The sequence below is a fragment of the Bos javanicus genome, chromosome X, assembly GCF_032452875.1.
Source record: "Bos javanicus breed banteng chromosome X, ARS-OSU_banteng_1.0, whole genome shotgun sequence".
Taxonomy (NCBI): domain Eukaryota; kingdom Metazoa; phylum Chordata; class Mammalia; order Artiodactyla; family Bovidae; genus Bos; species Bos javanicus.
In genome coordinates, this window is record NC_083897.1 from 128526251 (window position 1) to 128545675 (window position 19425).

At 44.6% G+C, this 19425-nt stretch overlaps 2 protein-coding genes across 5 annotated transcripts in view; one reads left to right on the top strand and one right to left on the bottom strand.

Annotated features, from left to right (window-relative positions):
* Positions 1-6774: 6774 nt before the first annotated feature.
* KLHL34 (kelch like family member 34) lies at positions 6775-10453 on the top strand. Its single transcript, XM_061407941.1, has one exon. It carries the CDS (start codon positions 6987-6989, stop codon positions 8952-8954), a length of 1968 nt encoding a protein of 655 aa, XP_061263925.1. The 5' UTR covers positions 6775-6986; the 3' UTR covers positions 8955-10453.
* A 384-nt stretch (positions 10454-10837) lies between these two features.
* Positions 10838-19425, bottom strand: part of CNKSR2 (connector enhancer of kinase suppressor of Ras 2) — a 286598-nt gene continuing 278010 nt past the window's right edge. For all 4 annotated transcript variants that reach the window (XM_061407935.1, XM_061407936.1, XM_061407938.1 and 1 more), the window contains 2 exons: positions 15893-16089; positions 10838-12875 (listed from right to left, as the gene is read on the bottom strand). In XM_061407935.1, the coding sequence (XP_061263919.1) occupies positions 12660-12875; positions 15893-16089 (413 nt within the window). In that variant the 3' untranslated portion in view covers positions 10838-12659. The remainder of the gene's footprint in view (positions 12876-15892; positions 16090-19425) is intronic.

Genomic DNA, 19425 nt, shown 5'->3' on the forward strand with positions numbered 1-19425 from the left:
AACCTGGGCACGCTGGCCCCAGAGCCCACTCTTTTAACTGTGTACAAAACGTATTTCTTTCTGTAGGTAAAAGCACAAACAGATGAGTTGCTGACAAAGTCACAACTGGTCACAAGGCTCAGAGGAATAAGAAGCCTCAATGAGAGGATAGGGACAGACTGGGATGAGAAACAAAGAGCAGGGCAGGGACCACACCCTCAGGAGTCTTACTGGGATAGGAATTGCCATCCTTCAGTTGGTCCACAGGGTCTACCTGGAGGGTGAGGGTTGGCAGATGCTAGATGACTGCTGGACTGCTGTCCTAGTGGACTGCACAGGAATGAAAGTGTGTTCCAACCTCCTTCAGCAGCAGTTAATTTGGTCCTCTGACCTGTCTGTTTATGGATCTTTGGGCACTGAGCAGCATCTTTGGGGTCACCAGTCTGTAGTTATGCAGCCCTGAGGACAAACCTATTCACTGCCTAGTGGGCAATAGGCCTAGTCAGCATTTCGTGTCAAGCACTACTTGGGTAAGAGGTGTCTGATCCTCACAATACCATCGATAGCTGATGCTCCTGGGACCACGGATATACCCATCCAGTCTTCTGTTGAAGTGGGAATGCTGGGGCTTCAGGACCTCCCTAGATGTACACAGATGTTGCTGACTTTCTGTTAGTTCAATGTAGGCAGGGTAGATGTGGTTAGTACCCACCCCCTCCCTTGGCCCCCTTTATCATCCTTGTGCCTACTTTTTCTGGTAGAGGTGCCTTTTTTGAATTTTGAGTTTTAAGCCAGCCTTTTCACTCTTCTCTTTCACCTTCATCAAGAGGCTCTTTAGTTCCTCTTTGTTTTCTGCCATAAGGGTGGTGTCACCTGCATTTCTGAGGTTATGATATTTCTCCTGGTAGTCTTGATTCTGCCTGTGCTTCATCCAGCCCAGCATTTTGCATGATGTACTCTGTATATAAGTTAAATAATCAGGGTGACAATATACAGCCTTGACATATTCCTTTTCCACTTTCTGATTTGAGTATTCAATCAAGTGTTGTTTGGGAAAATGCATTGATTACTGAATCATCTCATGCCACAGAGATCACTGTTAATATTGTCATCTTCTCTGGGATAGGGAAGGGCAAACAATTTATTTTAGAGTCATATGATGTATGGCAGAGCTACTAATTTTTCTTGTCTAAGTCTCCAACCTCTGACCTTTTGGAGCCAGTGGGCTTTCTCTTGTTTGGGGGGAAAATACTGACATTGTGTTTAGAACAAGTTGTTACCAAGAATAGTGAATTTGGGATGTATGATTCCCAAAATCGAGAATAGAGAATTATCATCAATTCTCTATTACAGTGTTCTCACACTTTCTTGTGCATCAGAATCACTGGGAGGGCTTGCTGTGAAGCAGATTACTGGGCCCATTTCTAGGGTTTCTGATGTATTAGGCTTGAGGCGAGGCCAAGAATTTACACTTCTTAACAGGTTGCCAGGTGATGCTGCAGGAGGACCACTGAAAACCACTGCTATTACATTTCCTGGCTGCTTGGCCTCTGGTATTATGAATTTTCAGAAGGTTTTAAGTTAAGGGAGGGAGAAGGAAGAGAAACTCAGATATATTTTGTATACTCAGGCTAGGAATTGTCATAGATACATAACCTAATTTTATTTTGACAGTGCTATGAAAGTAGAAGCAGTATCTTAAAAATAATAAAATGAGGGAGTTCCCTGGTGGTCCAGCGTATAAGGTTTGATGCTTTCACTGCCGTAGCCCTGAGTTCAATCCCTGGTTGAGGAACTAAAAAGACATTCACAGAATTTAAGTCACTTGTTTAAAGTCTAATGGGGCAAATCTGGAATTGGAGCACAGATCTGTCTGACCCCAAAGCCCAGTTCTTTTCTACCCACCACATTGCTTCTTTAGCTGTCAGTTGGCCCAGAATGCCAAAATCACTCATGATTAACACACACACACACACACACACACACACACACACACACCCTTGAAACTCTTTCACTCAAGCTACACAAAGATAAAATATGTTTTACGTCCACAAAAAATGGTCTTGCTAATCTGAGTGACATTAATATGGGATTTTTTTCTCTACTGAATGTCTGTTATTTTTTTTGTAATCATGTTTTCACAATTAGCTAAGTTAACGTGTCAATTTCTAATAATAGGCTCTCCATGGAAGTTTCCAGAAATCATGTGTTGGAAGGAAGCATATTGGGATTGAAAAGAGTCAGTAGTGATAGATGATAAAGAATTAACCTGCCAAGGGACTTCCCTGGCAGGTCAGTGGCTAAGACTCTATGCTCTCAATGCAGTGGGCAGAGGTTCCCTGATCAGGGAACTAGATCCCACATGCAGTAACTAAGACCCGTGTAGCCAAAAAAAAAAAAATACATATTAAAAAATTCTTAAAGAGAAGAGTTAACCTGACAAAACTATACCCTAAATATCAAACAGCACAGTTTAGAATGTTGTGGTTTTGAGAAAAAGTTCCCAATGTTATTACCACATAAATCCTTTTATTTTTTTCCCTCAAAAGTGCATTACAATGGATGGACCTTGAAAACATTATGCTAAGTCAAAGAAGTCAATCACCAGGAGACCATGTATTACATGATTCCATTTACATGAAATATCCAGAATCTATAGAGACACAAAATAGAGCAGTGGTTGCTTAGGGCTTGGGGGACAGGTGGTACAAGGAAGTGAGAATTAAAGAGCATGGGGTTTCTTTTCAAGGTTATGAAAATGTTCCAAAATGAGATTCTGGAGAATTTTGTACAACTCTGGAAATATGCTAAGAACCACTGAATTGTACATTCTGATCAAGTTAATTGTGTATTATATGGATAATATCTCAACAAAGCTGTTACCATTGCAGATTACATTTGCAAAAAAAGTGTAAGTGCCCATTATACATGGATGTTTTTAGTTGTGGAATTTTTTCAACAAATACAATTAGTTTAGAGGTGGGAACTACGGAATTTACATTTAGCTAGGTAGGGCCCATTCAGGGAATGTGGAGTGCCGTGGTTGACTAGCACTGCTACCTTGATGTGGGAAATGAGAAGGGTGCTAGGAGAACTTTAGTTCTAGGCTCTGTCACAGGAGGTGCAGATGTATGAAAGGGATGGTTGACAGCAGGTCACAGTCCTGACATGGGGTGAGGGGCTCAGAGAAAGGGCAGGGTCCCAACAGGCACACTGGAATGTGTAGCTGGGCCTTTAGTAGAAGCCTGGCCATACAAGGTGGGGTGTGGAGGAGCTGCTGGAGTACCTGGGGCCCTGTGTCCCAGGAGGAGGAGGAAGATTAGTGTGTCCAACTAGATGCCAAGAGCCATGTGGGGCTGGTCTTGGTAAAGGAATAGGGATATAGGACAGAGAGTTGGATGATATGGTCCAACCTTCTCTCAGTTGTGGGCCACCCATGGTGAGCCACTTGATTCCTAGGGATGTTAGTTCATGGCTGTATCAGGAAGTGTCTGCAACTGCAGCTGTGTGAAGGGAAGAAAGAGAAGCAGAAAGAAAGAAGTAATTGTCTTAAGTCAAGTCCCTCTTAACAACCCTTTACTCCTCCCACTGACAATGCCATTCCCTATATTTGTTCAACTCAACATTACTCATGCCAAAGACTATGACACGGAATGGACATAAAAAGATTAAGAAACAGTTCCCGGCCTCAAGAAGTCCATAGTCTAAAGGGGGAGGAAAACTTATAAGCTGATCATTTTCAACAGACCAATCACATCCTACTTAATATTGCCAAGAAATTAAAATATTGATACTTTCCATAAATGCTACTCAAAGGACAATAATGTTCTTGGATGGATTGACAGTTTTAATATATTTTCTAAAGAAGACCTTGTAGACACATCTAATAGGTAAATTTTCTCACTTAACACAGTTCATCATATCCTCAATGGCAAAATATGTTAAAGTGGCATGTTGGGCTGGCAATGAACAGGTACTTGTGTAAAACTGGATTTTTGATGTCAAGAGTTTAAAATCTTCCACACCATCTCTGTTCTCAAGTAAGTGTGACATTTTGCATTCAAACTGAATGCATGCTGATGGACAGAGCTGATGGGATGTGTGGTTCAATTTGGGGGTTGGAAATATGCTGTTTTAAAAACTGTGCTTAAACTTCATCACTCTGAAATTTGGTTTAAATCAACTGACTGTGCACTGCACTACTTTATTTTTATCATACACGAGGTCACATAATATAGGTCCAGACTCTGTAACTCAATATCCAAGTCACCCAGACAAACCGTACTCCCTCTGGGGCTCATCAGCCACATTTTTAAAAAGAAAAACAAGAAATTGGGGGAGGAAAGGGAAAGGGTTTGGCTAAATGATGTCAAATATCCCTTCTAGCAAAATTCTATCAGGTTGAGTAAAGCCCATTTAACTTCACCATACAGATCTGTGCATAGTGAACCAAGCTGGTATTTTATTTTTGAGCTAAGAATTTTAGTACTGAAGAAAAGAAAAGAAAAACCCAAACCAACCAGCATCCTCTCCTCCCCCAACCCATCTGTAGCTCTACATTAGGAATTCAAATTGCAGTATTTTTAGCCTCTGGAGTTTAAGCAAGCCCTTAACCTGAGCCCCTGCCTGCATTTTATAATTTGTCTAATTTAAGTCATACAACAGTTCCATCTTTGACAACAAAGCAAAATCATTTTACTTATTTTTATGTACTTCAAGAACTACTTCTAAGTGGAGACCTTGTAATACCAATGGCATACCAGGCAGAAAATGATAGAATTTTATCCTTCCTTGGCTTTTATTTTTTAATGAAATACAACCTCAACTGTAAGAAATGCAAGTCACTTCAAACGCATTCAAAAGGTTTGCTTAAAATAGATGACCAGAGAGGTTGTATTAGAAAACAGAAAAATCAATTCTAGATGAAAGCAAAACACACAGAATTTTCCAAATTGGCAAGAAAGGGCAGTTATATTAATCGTTTAGTTCTTTAACAGCAGGGTGCTGGAGATGGAGAAAGGCTTTCCTAATGTTTCAAGATTAGGGTGGTTTTAGCCATCATTTCTGGAGAAGGAAATGGCAACCCACTCCAGTGTTCTTGCCTGGAGAATCCTAGGGACGGTGGAGCCTGGTGGGCTGCCGTCTATGGGGTCGCACAGAGTTGGACACGACTGAAGCGACTTAGCAGCAGCAGCAGCCATCATTTCTGTGCTTGGTGCACCTTATAAAAATAACTTCCTGAGGAGGGGCGCTTTGAAACTGCAGCCTCTGCCAGCTTTTCAACCTTACTGCCCATTATCACATCACTGAGGACGGGGCGGACCTTAATTAGATCATAGCCTGGAAAGCCTGGAGCTTCCGTGGCGGCTCAGATGGTAAAGAATCTGCCCGCAGTGAGGGAGACCTGGGTTCGATCCCTGAGTCAGGAAGATCCCCTGGAGAAAGGAATGGCTACCCACTCCAGTATTCTTGCCTGGAGATTTCCATGGACGGAGGAACCCGGCGGGCTACAGTCCATGGGGTCACAAAGAGTCGGACACGACTGAGCGACTAATACACTGGAAAGTCGGGGAGAGAAACTGCAAAGCCTTATTTTCTTAAAGGAAGTGGTCATTCAAAAGCAGAAAACCCAAGTCACCTACAGTTTCTTCGTCCACTTTGCCAAGGGATGGGTGAGGCAGGGTTTAAGAACAGGAAGGAAGAACTCAGCCTGGGTCGGGGAGCGAGGTGGGCGCAAACTCCTGAAAGCGGAGTGTGAGACAAGCCAGGGAGACCTCGGGAAGGGCGCAGAGTAAGGCCCAGCATCACGCAAGGGTGAGTCCAGGTGAGGGGCGTGCTTCGGAGCGCCGCTGGCTGGGAGCCTGGATTCGCCCGGGCAAGATTCCGGCCAGCGGCTCCTCTGCGCGTAGCGGGCTCCTGGGTGTCAGCGCGCAAAATCGCCGCTTAATCCCCGCTCCCGAAGGATTAATTAGGGCCTCCTTAAGCAGAAAGCTGCGAGCCAGGGGCTTTTTTCCTAGCCACAGGAGCCCCGGGAAGGGGGTCGTCACTCCTCCAGTCCAGCCGGGCGCCCCTCCCCAGACACCACCAAGCACAGCGTCCCCGCGACTCGCGCCTCTCCGGTGAGCGCTCTTCGCACCCCCAGCCGGGTTACCGGGACCCCCTGGTGACCGGCGGCTTGACGGGTCACGAGAGTCATGTCCCAGGCCGGGCCGCTTCCTCCCGCGCCCTCGGTTCTCAGCCAGCAGCCGGGGAGCGGGGCGGGGCGCGCCAGGGAGGCCGAGGCCGCGCGCTATTCCTGTCACTGTGAGCTACTGGCATGTTATGTGTGGCGCCCAATCACGCCTGCGACCCGTCGCGCTGACCCGCGCCCCTCCTCCCTAATCCCCCAGGCTTTGATTTGATCCTCCGCGCGGAACAAGTTCACCCCCCCCCGCCCCTTAGTTAGTTGTCCCCAGCCCTCGCCGGTGCCCGCAGAACCCTCCTTGTCCACCCCCGGGAGGTCAGAGCCCTCGCCCCGCACTTCCCGGACAGCCCTCGTCCGGCCCCATCTGTGCATCTGGGCCGTCGGAGATCCAGCACGCCTCGGGAGTCAGTCCATCCGCAGCTCCGCCCTTCCAGGTGATGGTGCGCGGCCACTGCGGCCCCAGGCGCGCAGGTGTGGGTTCCCCAAACAGGGCCGGGGAGGGGGTTTTGGGCAACGCGCTGGCAGCCTCGGCAGCCGCCGAAACCGAACCCTGCAGCTCCCGGAAAACTCCAAACCCCGCGCTCTCCGCTACTAGGTGCTTCTGGAAATCGTTTCCCTACCACATTTGCCCTGAGAAGGGTACGGGCAGACCTGCGGACCTGTATGAAGGAGGCCTGGGCTTTAAGCTGAGCAGGCAAAAATGGACCCTTGCTAGGGGCTCTTCGGCTAGCGCGGGGGGCCCGGGGGCTCCGTGTCCCGGGATGCCTCCGGCCGCGCCTGGCTGGCCCCAGCCCCGGCCCGGCAGCTTCCCGCCCTGGGCATCATGAGTTACTTCCTGTCTTACTGCAAAGCTCATGGCGGCTCGCTGCTCACCGGCTACCAGGCGCTGCGCGCCGAGGGCTTCCTGTGCGACGTGACGCTGGAGGCGGAGGGCAGCGAGTTCCCGGCGCACAGGTCGCTCCTCGCGTGTTCCAGCGACTACTTCAGGGCTCTGTTCAAGAGTCACACCCGGGAATCCCAGGCGAGCGTGATCCACCTGCACGTGCCGTCGGCGGCGGGCCTGCAGCGCCTGCTGGACTTCATCTACACCGCCTGGCTGCCGCTCTCCATGGACACAGTGGAGGACACGCTGGAGGCCGCCAGCTACCTGCAGGTCACCGAGGCCCTGGGGCTTTGCGGCCGCTACCTGGAGCGCCAGCTGGCCCTGGAGAACTGCTGCTTCGCCGCCAACGTGGCGGCTCGCTTTGGCCTGGCGCACACGCTGAGCGCGGCCGAACGCTGCATCGTGACCCACCTGAGGGAGCTGCTGGCGCGGGGCGCGGGCCCGGCCGGCCTTCTGGAGCTCAACCCCGCGTCGCTGAGGGCCGTGCTGGGTGCCCCTGACGTGGCGCGGGTGCCTGAGGCCCGGCTGCTGGGCCTGGCGCTGGCCTGGCTGCGGCAGGAGCCTGAGGCCGAACGCCTGGCCCACTGCACCCAGCTACTCGAGCGGGTCCGCTTCGGCCTCGTGCCCGCCGACGTGCTGCGGCGCGTGTACTCGGGCTCCGGCCTCACCCTGCCCGCCCGGGTCAAGGGCCTCATCATCCAGGCCCTCAACTACCACACGTCGCCCTCCCGCCAGCCGCTCATGCAGGGCGAGCAGACCAGCGTCCGGAGCCCTCAAACACGCATCTTGTTGGTCGGGGGGCGCCGGGGGCGGGAGGTGGTGACTGAGGAAGTCGTGGTCCCCCCGCGGGCAGCCCGGGGCAGGGGCGCCGCGCCGGAGCCGGAGCCGGAGGAAGAGGAGGGAGAGGAGGAGGAGGAGGAGGAGGAAGAGGAGCAGGTGGAGGAGGAGGAGTGGGAGCTCACCCAGGACGTGGTGGCCTTTGACGTGTACAACCACCGCTGGCGCAGCCTCACGCGGCTGCCTGCTCAGCTGCTGGGGCACAGCGTGTGTGTCGCGGGCAACTTCCTGTTCGTCCTGGGCGGGGAGAGCCCGTCTGGCGGCGCCTGCTCGCCCCCAGCGGACGGCCCTATGGCTGTCGTGGCGCAAGTGCACCGTTACGACCCGCGCTTCCACGTGTGGACGACGGTGCCCCCTATGCGGGAAGCACGGGCCCATTTCTGGTGCGGCGCCGTGGGAGAGGGGCTCCTGGCCGTCGGGGGCCTGGGCGCGGGCGGCCAAGCGCTGGCTTCGGTGGAAATGTATGACCTGCGCCGGGACCGCTGGACGGCGGCCGGGGCGCTGCCGCGGGCTCTGCACGGCCACGCGGGCGCCGTCGGGGATCGCGGCGTCGTTTACATCTCCGGGGGCAAGGCGGGGAGAGGCGACGGCGGCGCGAGCAGCCTCCGGGACGTGTTCTCCCTGGCCCCCGGGGAGCAGACGTGGAGCAAGAGAGCGCCCATGGGCACAGCCCGCTTCGGGCACCACATGGCCGCCCTGCGCGGCGCGGTGTTCGCCTTTCTGGGGCGCTACGAGCCCTTCTCCGAGATCGAGCGCTACGACCCCGGCACCGACCAGTGGACTCGGCTGCGGCCGCTACCCTACGACCGCTTTTGCTATGGGCTGGCCTTGGTGGAGGAGACGGTGCTGCTACTGGGCGGCCTCAAGTGGCGAGACTCACGTCAGGTGCCCACCCGCAACGTGGTGGGCTATGACCTCGACCTGGACCGCTGGGAGGACATTGGCTGCGCGCTCCCCTGGGCCTGGAGCGGCCTGCAGTGCGCAGTGCTGCAGCTGGCAGAGGGTGGGGACGAGCAGAGGGAGGGAGAGCCGGGAGAGACACCGGATTTTGTTCTGGGCTTAATGGGTTAAGCAGCCTCGGGGCTAGGGAGGAGCAAGTCGTGGGCTTTTCCTAGACTTGGCCAAAGAGAAACATTTGCCCTTATTCTGAGAATGGGAGACAGGAGGGATCAAATTTAGGATATATGAATCATCTCCAGTGAGCTGGGCATTTCTAGAAATTCTCATGTTGGGCTAGAGATGGACTTTCAAAAATAAAATATGACCCCGTTTTCCCTCTTGTAGTTAAAAGTGTTTCCCAGGTTCTAAACAGTGATTATTTTTGTGCCAAACAGCCAAAAAACGTACAATAATAAGTTATATGCCAGACCAGAAAATTGTTAGGTATAATGACTGTAATGAATGGTTCTAGAAGATGGCATTATCTGAATAAATAGTGATGGGAAAGTGCCTTGGTTAAAAAACATGCAATCATTGTAAGGAGAACTATGATTTTATGATACAGAATCATGGTTATAGTTCTGCTTTGACGGTTTAATATACATACGGAACTGAGAAAAAAAAATCTACTAGAAAGCACTTTATTTTTGGAGAAAATAACCTAGGTTAAGTTTTTCTGTACTTCATCCTTACTTACCCTAGTCTGCTTTTGCTCTGACTTTTGGCAGCTTATTGGTTTTATTTGTGCAGCCCTTAGCCACAATAACTTCCCTGGTGGCTCAGATGGTAAAGTGTCTGTTTACAATGCGGGAGACCCGGGTTCGATCCCTGGGTTGGGAAGATCCCCTGGAGAAGGAAATGGCAATCCACTCCAGGACTATTGCCTGGAAAATCCCATGGACAGAGGAGCCTAGTAGGCTACAGTCCATGGGTCGCAAAGAGTCAAACACGACTCAGCGACTTCACTTTCACTTCACTTTAGCCATAATAATCCGGCTTCTCTGATTTAGTGGAACATTTAACGGGGCTTCCCAGGTGGCTCTAGTGCCTGCCAATGCTGGAGACATAAGAGAAGTGGTTCTATCCCTTGGTCCGGAAGATCCTTTGGAGGAGGAAATGGCAATCCACTCCAGTATTCTTGCCTGGAGAATCCCATGGACAGAGGAGCCTGGTGGGTTCCAGTCCATAGGGTCGCACAGAGTTGGACATGACTTTAGTGACTTAGCAGCAGCAGCAGCAGCTAACAAAACCCCTATTTCTTTTATCCTCTTTAAACGTTCATTCGGCAGATACGCTGTAGGTAATACTTGTAAAAAAAATTTTTTTTAAGTTTATTTTTGATGGTACCCTGCCTCCTAGACCTTCTACCCCACCTTCCCAAAAGAATCACAGAGAAAGGAAAGAGCAGCAGGTGAAATTTTAAAGTTTGTGTCAGGTAAATGGGAAACCAACTTGATTTTGCAGGATTTCAGAGAAGATTCTTGTATATACTGGACATTGCCTCTTCTGGCTTATACCACAGTGGAGTGACAAAGTTAAAACTTGTAACTGGGGGTGGTGGGGTGGCGTGTGATTCGGTCACAAAGAAATGTGATGTGGATTGCATGAATAAAATAGGTGCTTTATAAGGATTCATTAAGAGCTGAATTTATTTGACTTCAGTTTACAGTGCCGCCTCTCTCCTAGATTTGAAACTAATGCAATAAAATGTACAGATATATAGCGTTAAAGGTCTCTTTCATGCTAAGCTAGCCACGAGTCTTTTAAAATTCATTAGTTTACTTTTTACCATTTAAAACAACAGAGCCAACTTCACCAAAGTAAAAGCCGCTTAGTAGCAACACAGCTAGTCTTTCCATCAACTGCTCGCTGTTGACAGGGGCACAATCTGGCCACTGTATCCACGACACATCCATCAGGTACAGATATTTTTAAGTAAATGTACACATTTGGCCTAGTAAACATCAACAAGTCTAAACACCTGTAACAAGCACAATTCATTTTAGGACAAGAGGTTTCTTTTTTTTTTTTTTGCCTTTTTTTTTTTTTTTTAACATATACAAAATCCCACAAATTTAATGTGCGTCAATATCCATGCAGTAAATAAATGTTTTTACAAATAGGTTTTTTTAAATGATAAAAATATTACACTGGACCCCAAATTCCATACAAACATTAATACATGATTTCTCATCCACTTTGACTAAATATAGGATTACTGAAAATGTGCTGTAGAAAGGCCACTCTCCTGTACAGTTGTGCAAAGTCTGCAAAACGATAGTGATTCAGTGGTGGTTTCAAAAGCAAAGAAAAAGATCCTTGCTGTGGAGTTTTTACTTTCTTCTCTACAGCAAAAATAGTCACTGGCAGATATCTGAACGCTTAGAGATGAAAGTACATTCACTGAGCTGTACAGGCAACAGTATAAAGCTGATTAGAAGTAGATTTCAGGATATAGAATAGTAAAGGAGGGTCTCTTCCTCCTTCTAAAGAAAAAAAACAAAACCAAACCAAAACCCAGCAAATTGTGACTTGTACGTTATGCAGCCAGACACTAAAAAGCAGCACAGTCATTATCATGCTGTGATCACTTTTCAAAAATGAGATGCTTATAAATGGAAATATATGAAGAGGATTTTTTTCATAGACTTTATCCACTCTATAGAACAAATCATGAAACTAGGAAAAACCTCTCAAAATTGTTTCTATCATATAGTTCAATGTAATATCTCTCTGAATGACCATCATCTTCTTGCTCCTCAGGAGAGAGGTACATTTTTCGTTTTCAACATTGTTCTCTATATTAGAACACACATCAGCCTGAAACCAAACATATTTTACTTCCCTGCCTGAAGTATAATTACATAAGTTTCACTAACGGACTGGGGGAAAACTGGACACTAACTGGGAAGTTGATTCATTTCCGTTTATACCTTGTAGGTTTTTAGGAGTTGGAGTTTAAAAACATGAGTTTGGGCTGAAATTATATATATATATATGTTAGCTGCCTTTCTGGGTGAGTTAAGTGTGTTTTAAAAAATTCACTCTCAAATTCCTCTGTACACAATCAGCATTTCATCACTACAAAAATAAAGGAAGATTTAAACCAAGAAAATAAAGCAGCTCTATCTTCAATTTTGGTCTCAGTTACAAAAACATCTTACAAAGCTTTGCCCTGATACACCATTGAGTGTCCCCATGGATATGGAATAGTATTTCCATTAACCAGCTTTCACAAGTTAATAGACTATTAAGACGAATATTTGATACCTGAACTTTTCTTATGTTGATGCTCTTCTATTTTGCTTAACTCTTGTATGTATGCGCATCTACATTTCACAAAAATAAAACTACAGCATTAAACTTTGTGCAATGTTTAAGAAAATCCTTAGAACATTTTAATAAATATAAAAAAGGTTTAAATTCTTTCCCACCCACAAGGATGTCTGCACCTGAAAAAATGTGACTTAGTTTTGAAGTCTTGTTTATATAAAATTAAAGGGAGAAAAGATGACCTTAGATAGAAAACCGCCTTTTTGTGTTTTTTTTTTTCTACTTGAAGACCACCTGTCTTCAGGGTTGTTTGCAAAAGTTAATTTTAAATCATTGAAGACAGTTGATTTTGCACATGGTAAACATAAGCTGAGCACTAACTGCATATAAAATATACAAATGCTCATTAAAGACAGTGGTATTATGACCATATAGGGTTTGTTTCATATAATGGTAACATTAAAGTATAGCATGTCAACGTGTCCCACACGTTGATATAAAAACTACCTTATATACTTGTTCAAAGTACCAGAAGGTACCAAATGGCCAGACGGCACAATACACTTACACATGCGTTTCAATGTATGAATGAGTGTGTGTGAGAGAGGAAGTGATTACATCTACTTCAGAAGAAATGCTTAATGGGTCATTTGAGGTGGTATTTTGACAGATATCCAAGAAAAGATCGAGGTACATCTGCTTCCACTGCTGGAATTCTTTCGATGTCAAGTCTGGATTGTCTAGTACTTTATCGATAATGGCTACTTCCCCTTCTCTGGCCTGAAAAATAAAAGGATTCAAGAGTTACAAAAGGGACAATTTTCTTCAGATTTTAACTAAAGAGTTAACAGGCAAAAGCCCAGAAGAAACAGCTCTGTTATACTCAAACTCAGGCTTCCCTGGTAGCTCAGATGGTAAAGTGTCTGCCTGCAATGTGGGAGACCTGGGTTCGATCCCTGGGTCGGGAAGATCCCCTGGAGAAGGAAATGGCAACCCACTCCAGTACTCTTACCTGGAAAATTCCATGGATGGAGGAGACTGGTAGGCTACAGTCCATGGGATTGCAGAGTCGGACATGACTGAACAACTTCACTGGTTCACTGGATACTCAAACTCACTATTTAGACTCAAATCCTCAGGTACTTTTTTCTACATGTAGGCACCCTGGTTTATTTTTCCTTTGGACCCTATCCTGTTTCCCATCTCTGCCTATGGAAACTTTTCCTCATCCTTTAATGTCCAGTTCATACGCCTCTCATTTCTTCAAGCCTTCCTTAAACAACTGAAAAAATGTTTTCTCCTTCATTTCTATAAGTCCCCATAACATTTGATCACTGCTGTTGAGTGGGCTTACCCCATTGTGTCTTGGGTTACTTTTGCATTGTCCTATTTCCTCCTGCTAGATGCTCAGTTGGTAGTTTGGACCTGAATGAGAATGGGGGCTCGGTGAAGTGGGAGGTAGTAAGGATATCTCTGGACCTTAGCTGGGCACCAGAATTATTCCTATGTATATTAAAGCTCTTTAAAAATTCTGGTCTTAGTTATCAAAAGGTCATTACGTTGTCCCATGGATTTGCAACACCATTCACATGAATATCAACTGAGAGCTAACTGACTATGAGAACTTGGCTGCTGGCTACCAGAAGTTTTTTCAAATCATGCATTTCCTATTTTGTTATCTCTTTGGTTGTTGTTTAGTTGCTAAGTCATATTCAACTCTTTTGTGACCCCGTGAACTGTAGCCCACCAGGCTCTTTTTTCCATGGAATCTCCCAGGCAAGAATACTGGAGTGGTAGCCATTTCCTTTTCCAGGGTATCTTCTCGACCCAGGGATCGAACCTGTCTCCTGCACTGGAAGGTGGATTGTTTACCACTATGCCAAAGCCTTTGACTGTGTGGATCACAATAAACTATGGAAAATTCTTCAAGAGATGGGAATACCAGACCACCTGATCTGTCTCTTGAGAAATCTGTATGCAGGTCAGGAGGCAACAGTTAGAACTGGACATAGAACAACAGACTGGTTCCAAATAGGAAAAGGAGTTCGTCAAGGCTGTATATTGTCACCCTGTTTATTTAACTTATATGCAGAGTACATCATGAGAAACGCTGGACTGGAAGAAACACAAGCTGGAATCAAGATTGCCGGGAGAAATATCAATAACCTCAGATATGCAGATGACACCACCCTTATGGCAGAAAGTGAAGAGGAACTAAAAAGCCTCTCGATGAAAGTGAAAGTGGAGAGTGAAAAGGTTGGCTTAAAGCTCAACATTCAGAAAACGAAGATCATGGCATCCGGTCCCATCACTTCATGGGAAATAGAAGGGGAAACAGTGGAAACAGTGTCAGACTTTATTTTTCTGGGCTCCAAAATCACGGCAGATGGTGACTGCAGCCATGAAATTAAAAGACGCTTACTCCTTGGAAGGAAAGTTGTGACCAACCTAGATAGCATATTCAAAAGCAGAGACATTACTTTGCCAACAAAGGTCCGTCTAGTCAAGGCTATGGTTTTTCCTGTGGTCATGTATGGATGTGAGAGTTGGACTGTGAAGAAGGCTGAGCGCCAAAGAATTGATGCTTCTGAACTGTGGTGTTGGAGAAGACTCTTGAGAGTCCCTTGGACTGCAAGGAGGTCCAACCCGTCCATTCTGAAGGAGATCAGCCCTGGGTGTTCTTTGGAAGGAATGATGCTAAAACTGAAACTCCAGTACTTTGGCCACCTCATGCAAAGAGTTGACTCATTGGAAAAGACTCTGATGCTGGGAGGGATTAGGGGCAAGAGAAAGGGGACGACAGAGGATGAGATGGCTGGATGGCATCACTGACTCGATGGACGTGAGTCTCAGTGAACTCCGGGAGTTGGTGATGGACAGGGAGGCCTGGCGTGCTGCGATTCATGGGGTCGCAAAGAGTTGGACACGACTGAGCGACTGATCTGATCTGAACCACTAGAGAAGTCCAGGATCTCTTTGGTACTCTGTCTCAAAATTATGAAACCTCAGCAGTAGACTATGGATCTGAAATATTTTCCAAACGAACTCTCTGACCTTTTATTTCTTGAAATGACTGCATCACAAACTTGGTATGACAGTTCTTTTCTGGTTTTGAGTTTTTCAGGGTGCATGGTCTGATTAGGGAGAGTATGTATGGCAGGCTCTCTCCACTGAGACACACAGTGAGGGGGCTGACTTTTCTGGCTCCTTCTTCAACTTCCTGCCTGTTTCCCTTTCCTCACCACCTCCTCCCCAATCTGGGGGTGGCATAAGAAGACTGGAGACAATGTAAGTGCTTATGGAAATGTGTAAGAAAAAAGTAACACGTGAGTTGGGAACTGCTAATGTATACAGCACAATTATAAAATTTCCACACGGGATATGAAACAATGTGGCTTCACTCCAAATGTGCTACAAGAGATATTCATAAAATATCTCAAACCCTTTTAGCACCCACCCCTGCATGAATGCTGTGCTCTTTTAATAACTGTATCAATTCTACAACATGGCATATTTATCTTAGGAAAACAAAAGACTGAGGAATAACACTAGCCCTACATTTTTGGGAAAAAAAAAATTACATCCTGTTTTCTGCTAGAACTAAGTCACATAATGTGTAGTCTGTGCATGCTCTGAGATGTTAATATAAAGCTAAGATTATTTCCTTTTGGCCAAATACACTTATTACATTTGTTCTATTTATCCCCCTCCCATTTTGTCCCTTAGAGTATCTGATAATCGATTTTTTCAGGAATGAATCTCTTAAAACGAATGTCTCCTTCCATTTCATATCTTACCTTTAAAGTGCTTTTGAGAATTCTCAGCCTGTGTAGTTTTTCATTCATCACAGGATCATTACATCTCTTTATAAAGGATAGTTTGTATTCCATCTTGGTTGAAATGCGATGTTCTCCCAGAGGCGACAGACTGGCTTGTTCCAATGCCCTGTATAAATCTTGCAAAGAGTCTCCTAACTTTTCTTCCCTACTTTCACCTGCAATGTCCAAAAAAAAAAAAAAACCAGAGAAATATGAATCCAGTGTAATACAGTGATTTGACACTCCAAAAATCTACTAAACAAACAAACAAAAAATATCTGAGAAACGGAATAATGAATGATAGGGAAAACACTATTACATTAAAAAAAAAGAAAAACAACCCATCAAACCCACAGTTGCTAGTTATACTGGGTAAGACTAGCTACAGGCAGCCAATTGTTTTAGAATAATTAATAGGATGCTTTAATAAAATACTCTTAATAAATAGCAAATCACTGTACATATCTTGAGTCCATTAAATTCAAAGAATTACAGTACAAAAGGTACACAACACAGAAACAATTCTGAACATAATTTAACATTTTAAAACAGTAATGAATATCCCTTATCATTATACTGATAAGCATAGATGTGCTAAGTAACAGAGCTCTCCTGGTTTAACAACACTGAATGAACTGATGTTTACATTTTTCTAGAATTCATAAGATGGAATGGCATTCGCTGGAGTATATATGATTGTAAAAATCTTCCAAAAGTATGCTGTAGAGGATTATTAGGTTTCATGTGACTGCCATAGTAATGCCTGCCACACTGTAAATACAGTAAATGATCATCAATAATAATGCTTTAATTAGAATGACATGTGGGAATGTTTATATGCAAATATAAGTAAAAATATGGCATGTATTGAAGGAAGCTACTTAACATTTGAAAGACCAAGGAAGAAAACACTCCAATTAAATATTTTTGAGGAAAAAAAAAAAGGTCTGGTTCAGGAAAGCATCTTGAATCTATTTGAGCAAATCAAACTACCATATTATTCTTGAATTGTCTGACTACTGATGTATTTTTCTCAATGATAAACAAAGATTAACTTGGATTTTGCTTGGATTGGCAGATAGGATTAGGGTTATATTACATTTCCTTTAATAGAGAGCCAAAGAGTCCTATTTGAGGAATGCTAATTACATTGGCCCAAAAAGTAAATATGGAATATCATTCATTCCACCATGGTCCATGTGAATATTTTAGGCTTTCTGACACATTTTTTTTTAAAGACACCCTAATTGGTAATAATGTAAACATTTATATGTGTCAGGAACTAGGGTAAATGCTTAACATGCATGATCTCATTTAATCCTCATAGCAGTACTAGGAGTAGATCTATTTGATTTTCATTTTCTAGCAGGGAAGTACCTTGCTCAAGGTCACATTTACTAAGTGGTGGAGTTGGAATTCCAACTGAGCAGTGTGGCTCCAGAATTCATGATTTTAGTAAGAATTCTAGACTGCCAGTTTTGTCAGGAATCATTTGAACTGTGTATTAAACAGGAGGTGTTAATGAATTTGTGAGATGCTTGAAATACAGCATTGAAAAAAACTTTTTTAGAGTGTACCTAAAACTTCCCCCAAAGCCCACAAACACAGTACCTTAACTTGAAGGGATCACCTTTAGGATGAAAAAGTGACTTCATTTAAGTTTCATATTCAATTTTTACTTTCCTGCTAAGGTTAGCAACTATTGGTAAGTGTGATTATTGAGTTCTCTCATTAGAAAGTCCTTTGTTATCAGCACCTGCTACCACTATTCCTCTACAACAAACTTTAACTTTCTAATCATATATCTAAGTTAGAGCTATAATCTAAAAGTACAAAAAAAGGAAACAGCTTTTTAATTTTCTGTTGCCTCATCCTTCAATGTTTGCAGCACCTAGAGGATTCTGAGGGGTGGGTGGGGGTACAGAGGACTGTAAAAAGAGCAACTAGCTGCCTTGTAGGCTAAGGTTGAAATGAGATAAGGAATTTTAAACAGAATGGTTTGGAGCCAGGAAGGCAAAAAATCATAAGGTTATTCAGTGTAAAACTAAATGGAGTTGTAAAAACAAGGATACATTTGAACAGCATAATTCCATTTCATAAAATCATAGGCCAGGAAAGAACCCTGAGGAATTATTTAGTAGTTATCATTATTTTTGCTTCAAGGCAAGACTGCATCTTAAACCAGAAAAATTTCATAAAGCAGAGGGTGGGGGAGAAATTGGAGCCCTAACAGATGTGAATTATAGTAGTCTAGGTATCATGAAGCCTAATGTATTATTTGCTTTTCAGTTCTTAAAGGAAGGTAAAGAAAAAAGGAATTCAAATAATAGTTTTAGGATTCAAGGGAGGCAGAAACATTTCCACATAGTAAATTTTTAAGATAACCTTCTTCCATATTACCTAACACTGTAAGGAGTATATATTTTGTTGAAAAAACATTCTTACCCAGTTTTCTTTCTCCTCAATTCTTATAGTTTGTGGAATACTGAGTCACATGCTGGATTATAAAATAAAATTTCAATGTAGTTTTATTTCAAGAATGGTAAAGATTTAATATAAAAAATGACAAACATGACTTAACACTGAAAGCTTTTTTTTTCTTCTTCTTGCCATTAAGGGAGGGGGGAGGTGGAACACGTTCAACCAAAGTACAACATATAATTCTACAAAGAATCTGGTTTGACAGCTGTAAGGAGAATCAAGCATGGATTTATCTCTGGGCAGCACATATGAACAGGGAATCACAAGGAGACAGAACACAGAAACATTTCCAAGCTATGAATGGAATAGAGATATTAAAGATAAGTCAGGCCTCCTTCCCCCACCCCTACACACCACACACATATGTGACACAAGACACAGTCGTGGGGTGCGGAGGATGAAGGATTGAGATGCCAGGCTCCTACAAAATGCCACCAAGTACTAAACATTTTAAGACTAGACAAAGAGTCCCTTTATTTTCAGAGGAAGGGGGTGAGGGCCGGAGTCACATTTGAAATCTGATTCACTGTGCTCAACAGTCAAAACAACACAGAACTCAACATTCAAGACAAAAACAGACCTTTATTTTCTTTTATTATTTTCAAACTGGTTTCCTTGATTTTTTTTTTTTTTTCTTAGATGAATACCAATTAACTCAATCGGGGCTACCGCTGCAACTGAAAATGTGAAAGCACCTTTACTTCTTCTTTTTGCCCTCTTCTTCTTTGTCTCCTCTTCTGGTTTCTCTTTTAAACCCTTGCTTTTCTTCTCCTAGAAGAGGCTTGCTTTGGAAGAGGAGGCAAGCACTTGGTGAGGTCTGCTTCCTGATTGACTTTCTTTCAATGTGCCAGTTCAGTCATGGGAACACTGGCCCCAAGCCCAGCTCTTTCGGAATTTGAATGGATGGTTTCTGAAAGTTGGTAAAGTGTAGAAAACCACATGCAAACCACAGGACATATAGAGGAACCTTCTGTGATTCCTCAAGAGGAAGTGTATCCCTGATACAATGAAATTTAAATTTGTATCAAATT

Bases quoted from the DNA above. Each gene is read 5' to 3' on its own strand.
- KLHL34 (XM_061407941.1), top strand. From the start codon at position 6,987: ATGAGTTACTTCCTGTCTTACTGCAAAGCTCATGGCGGCTCGCTGCTC.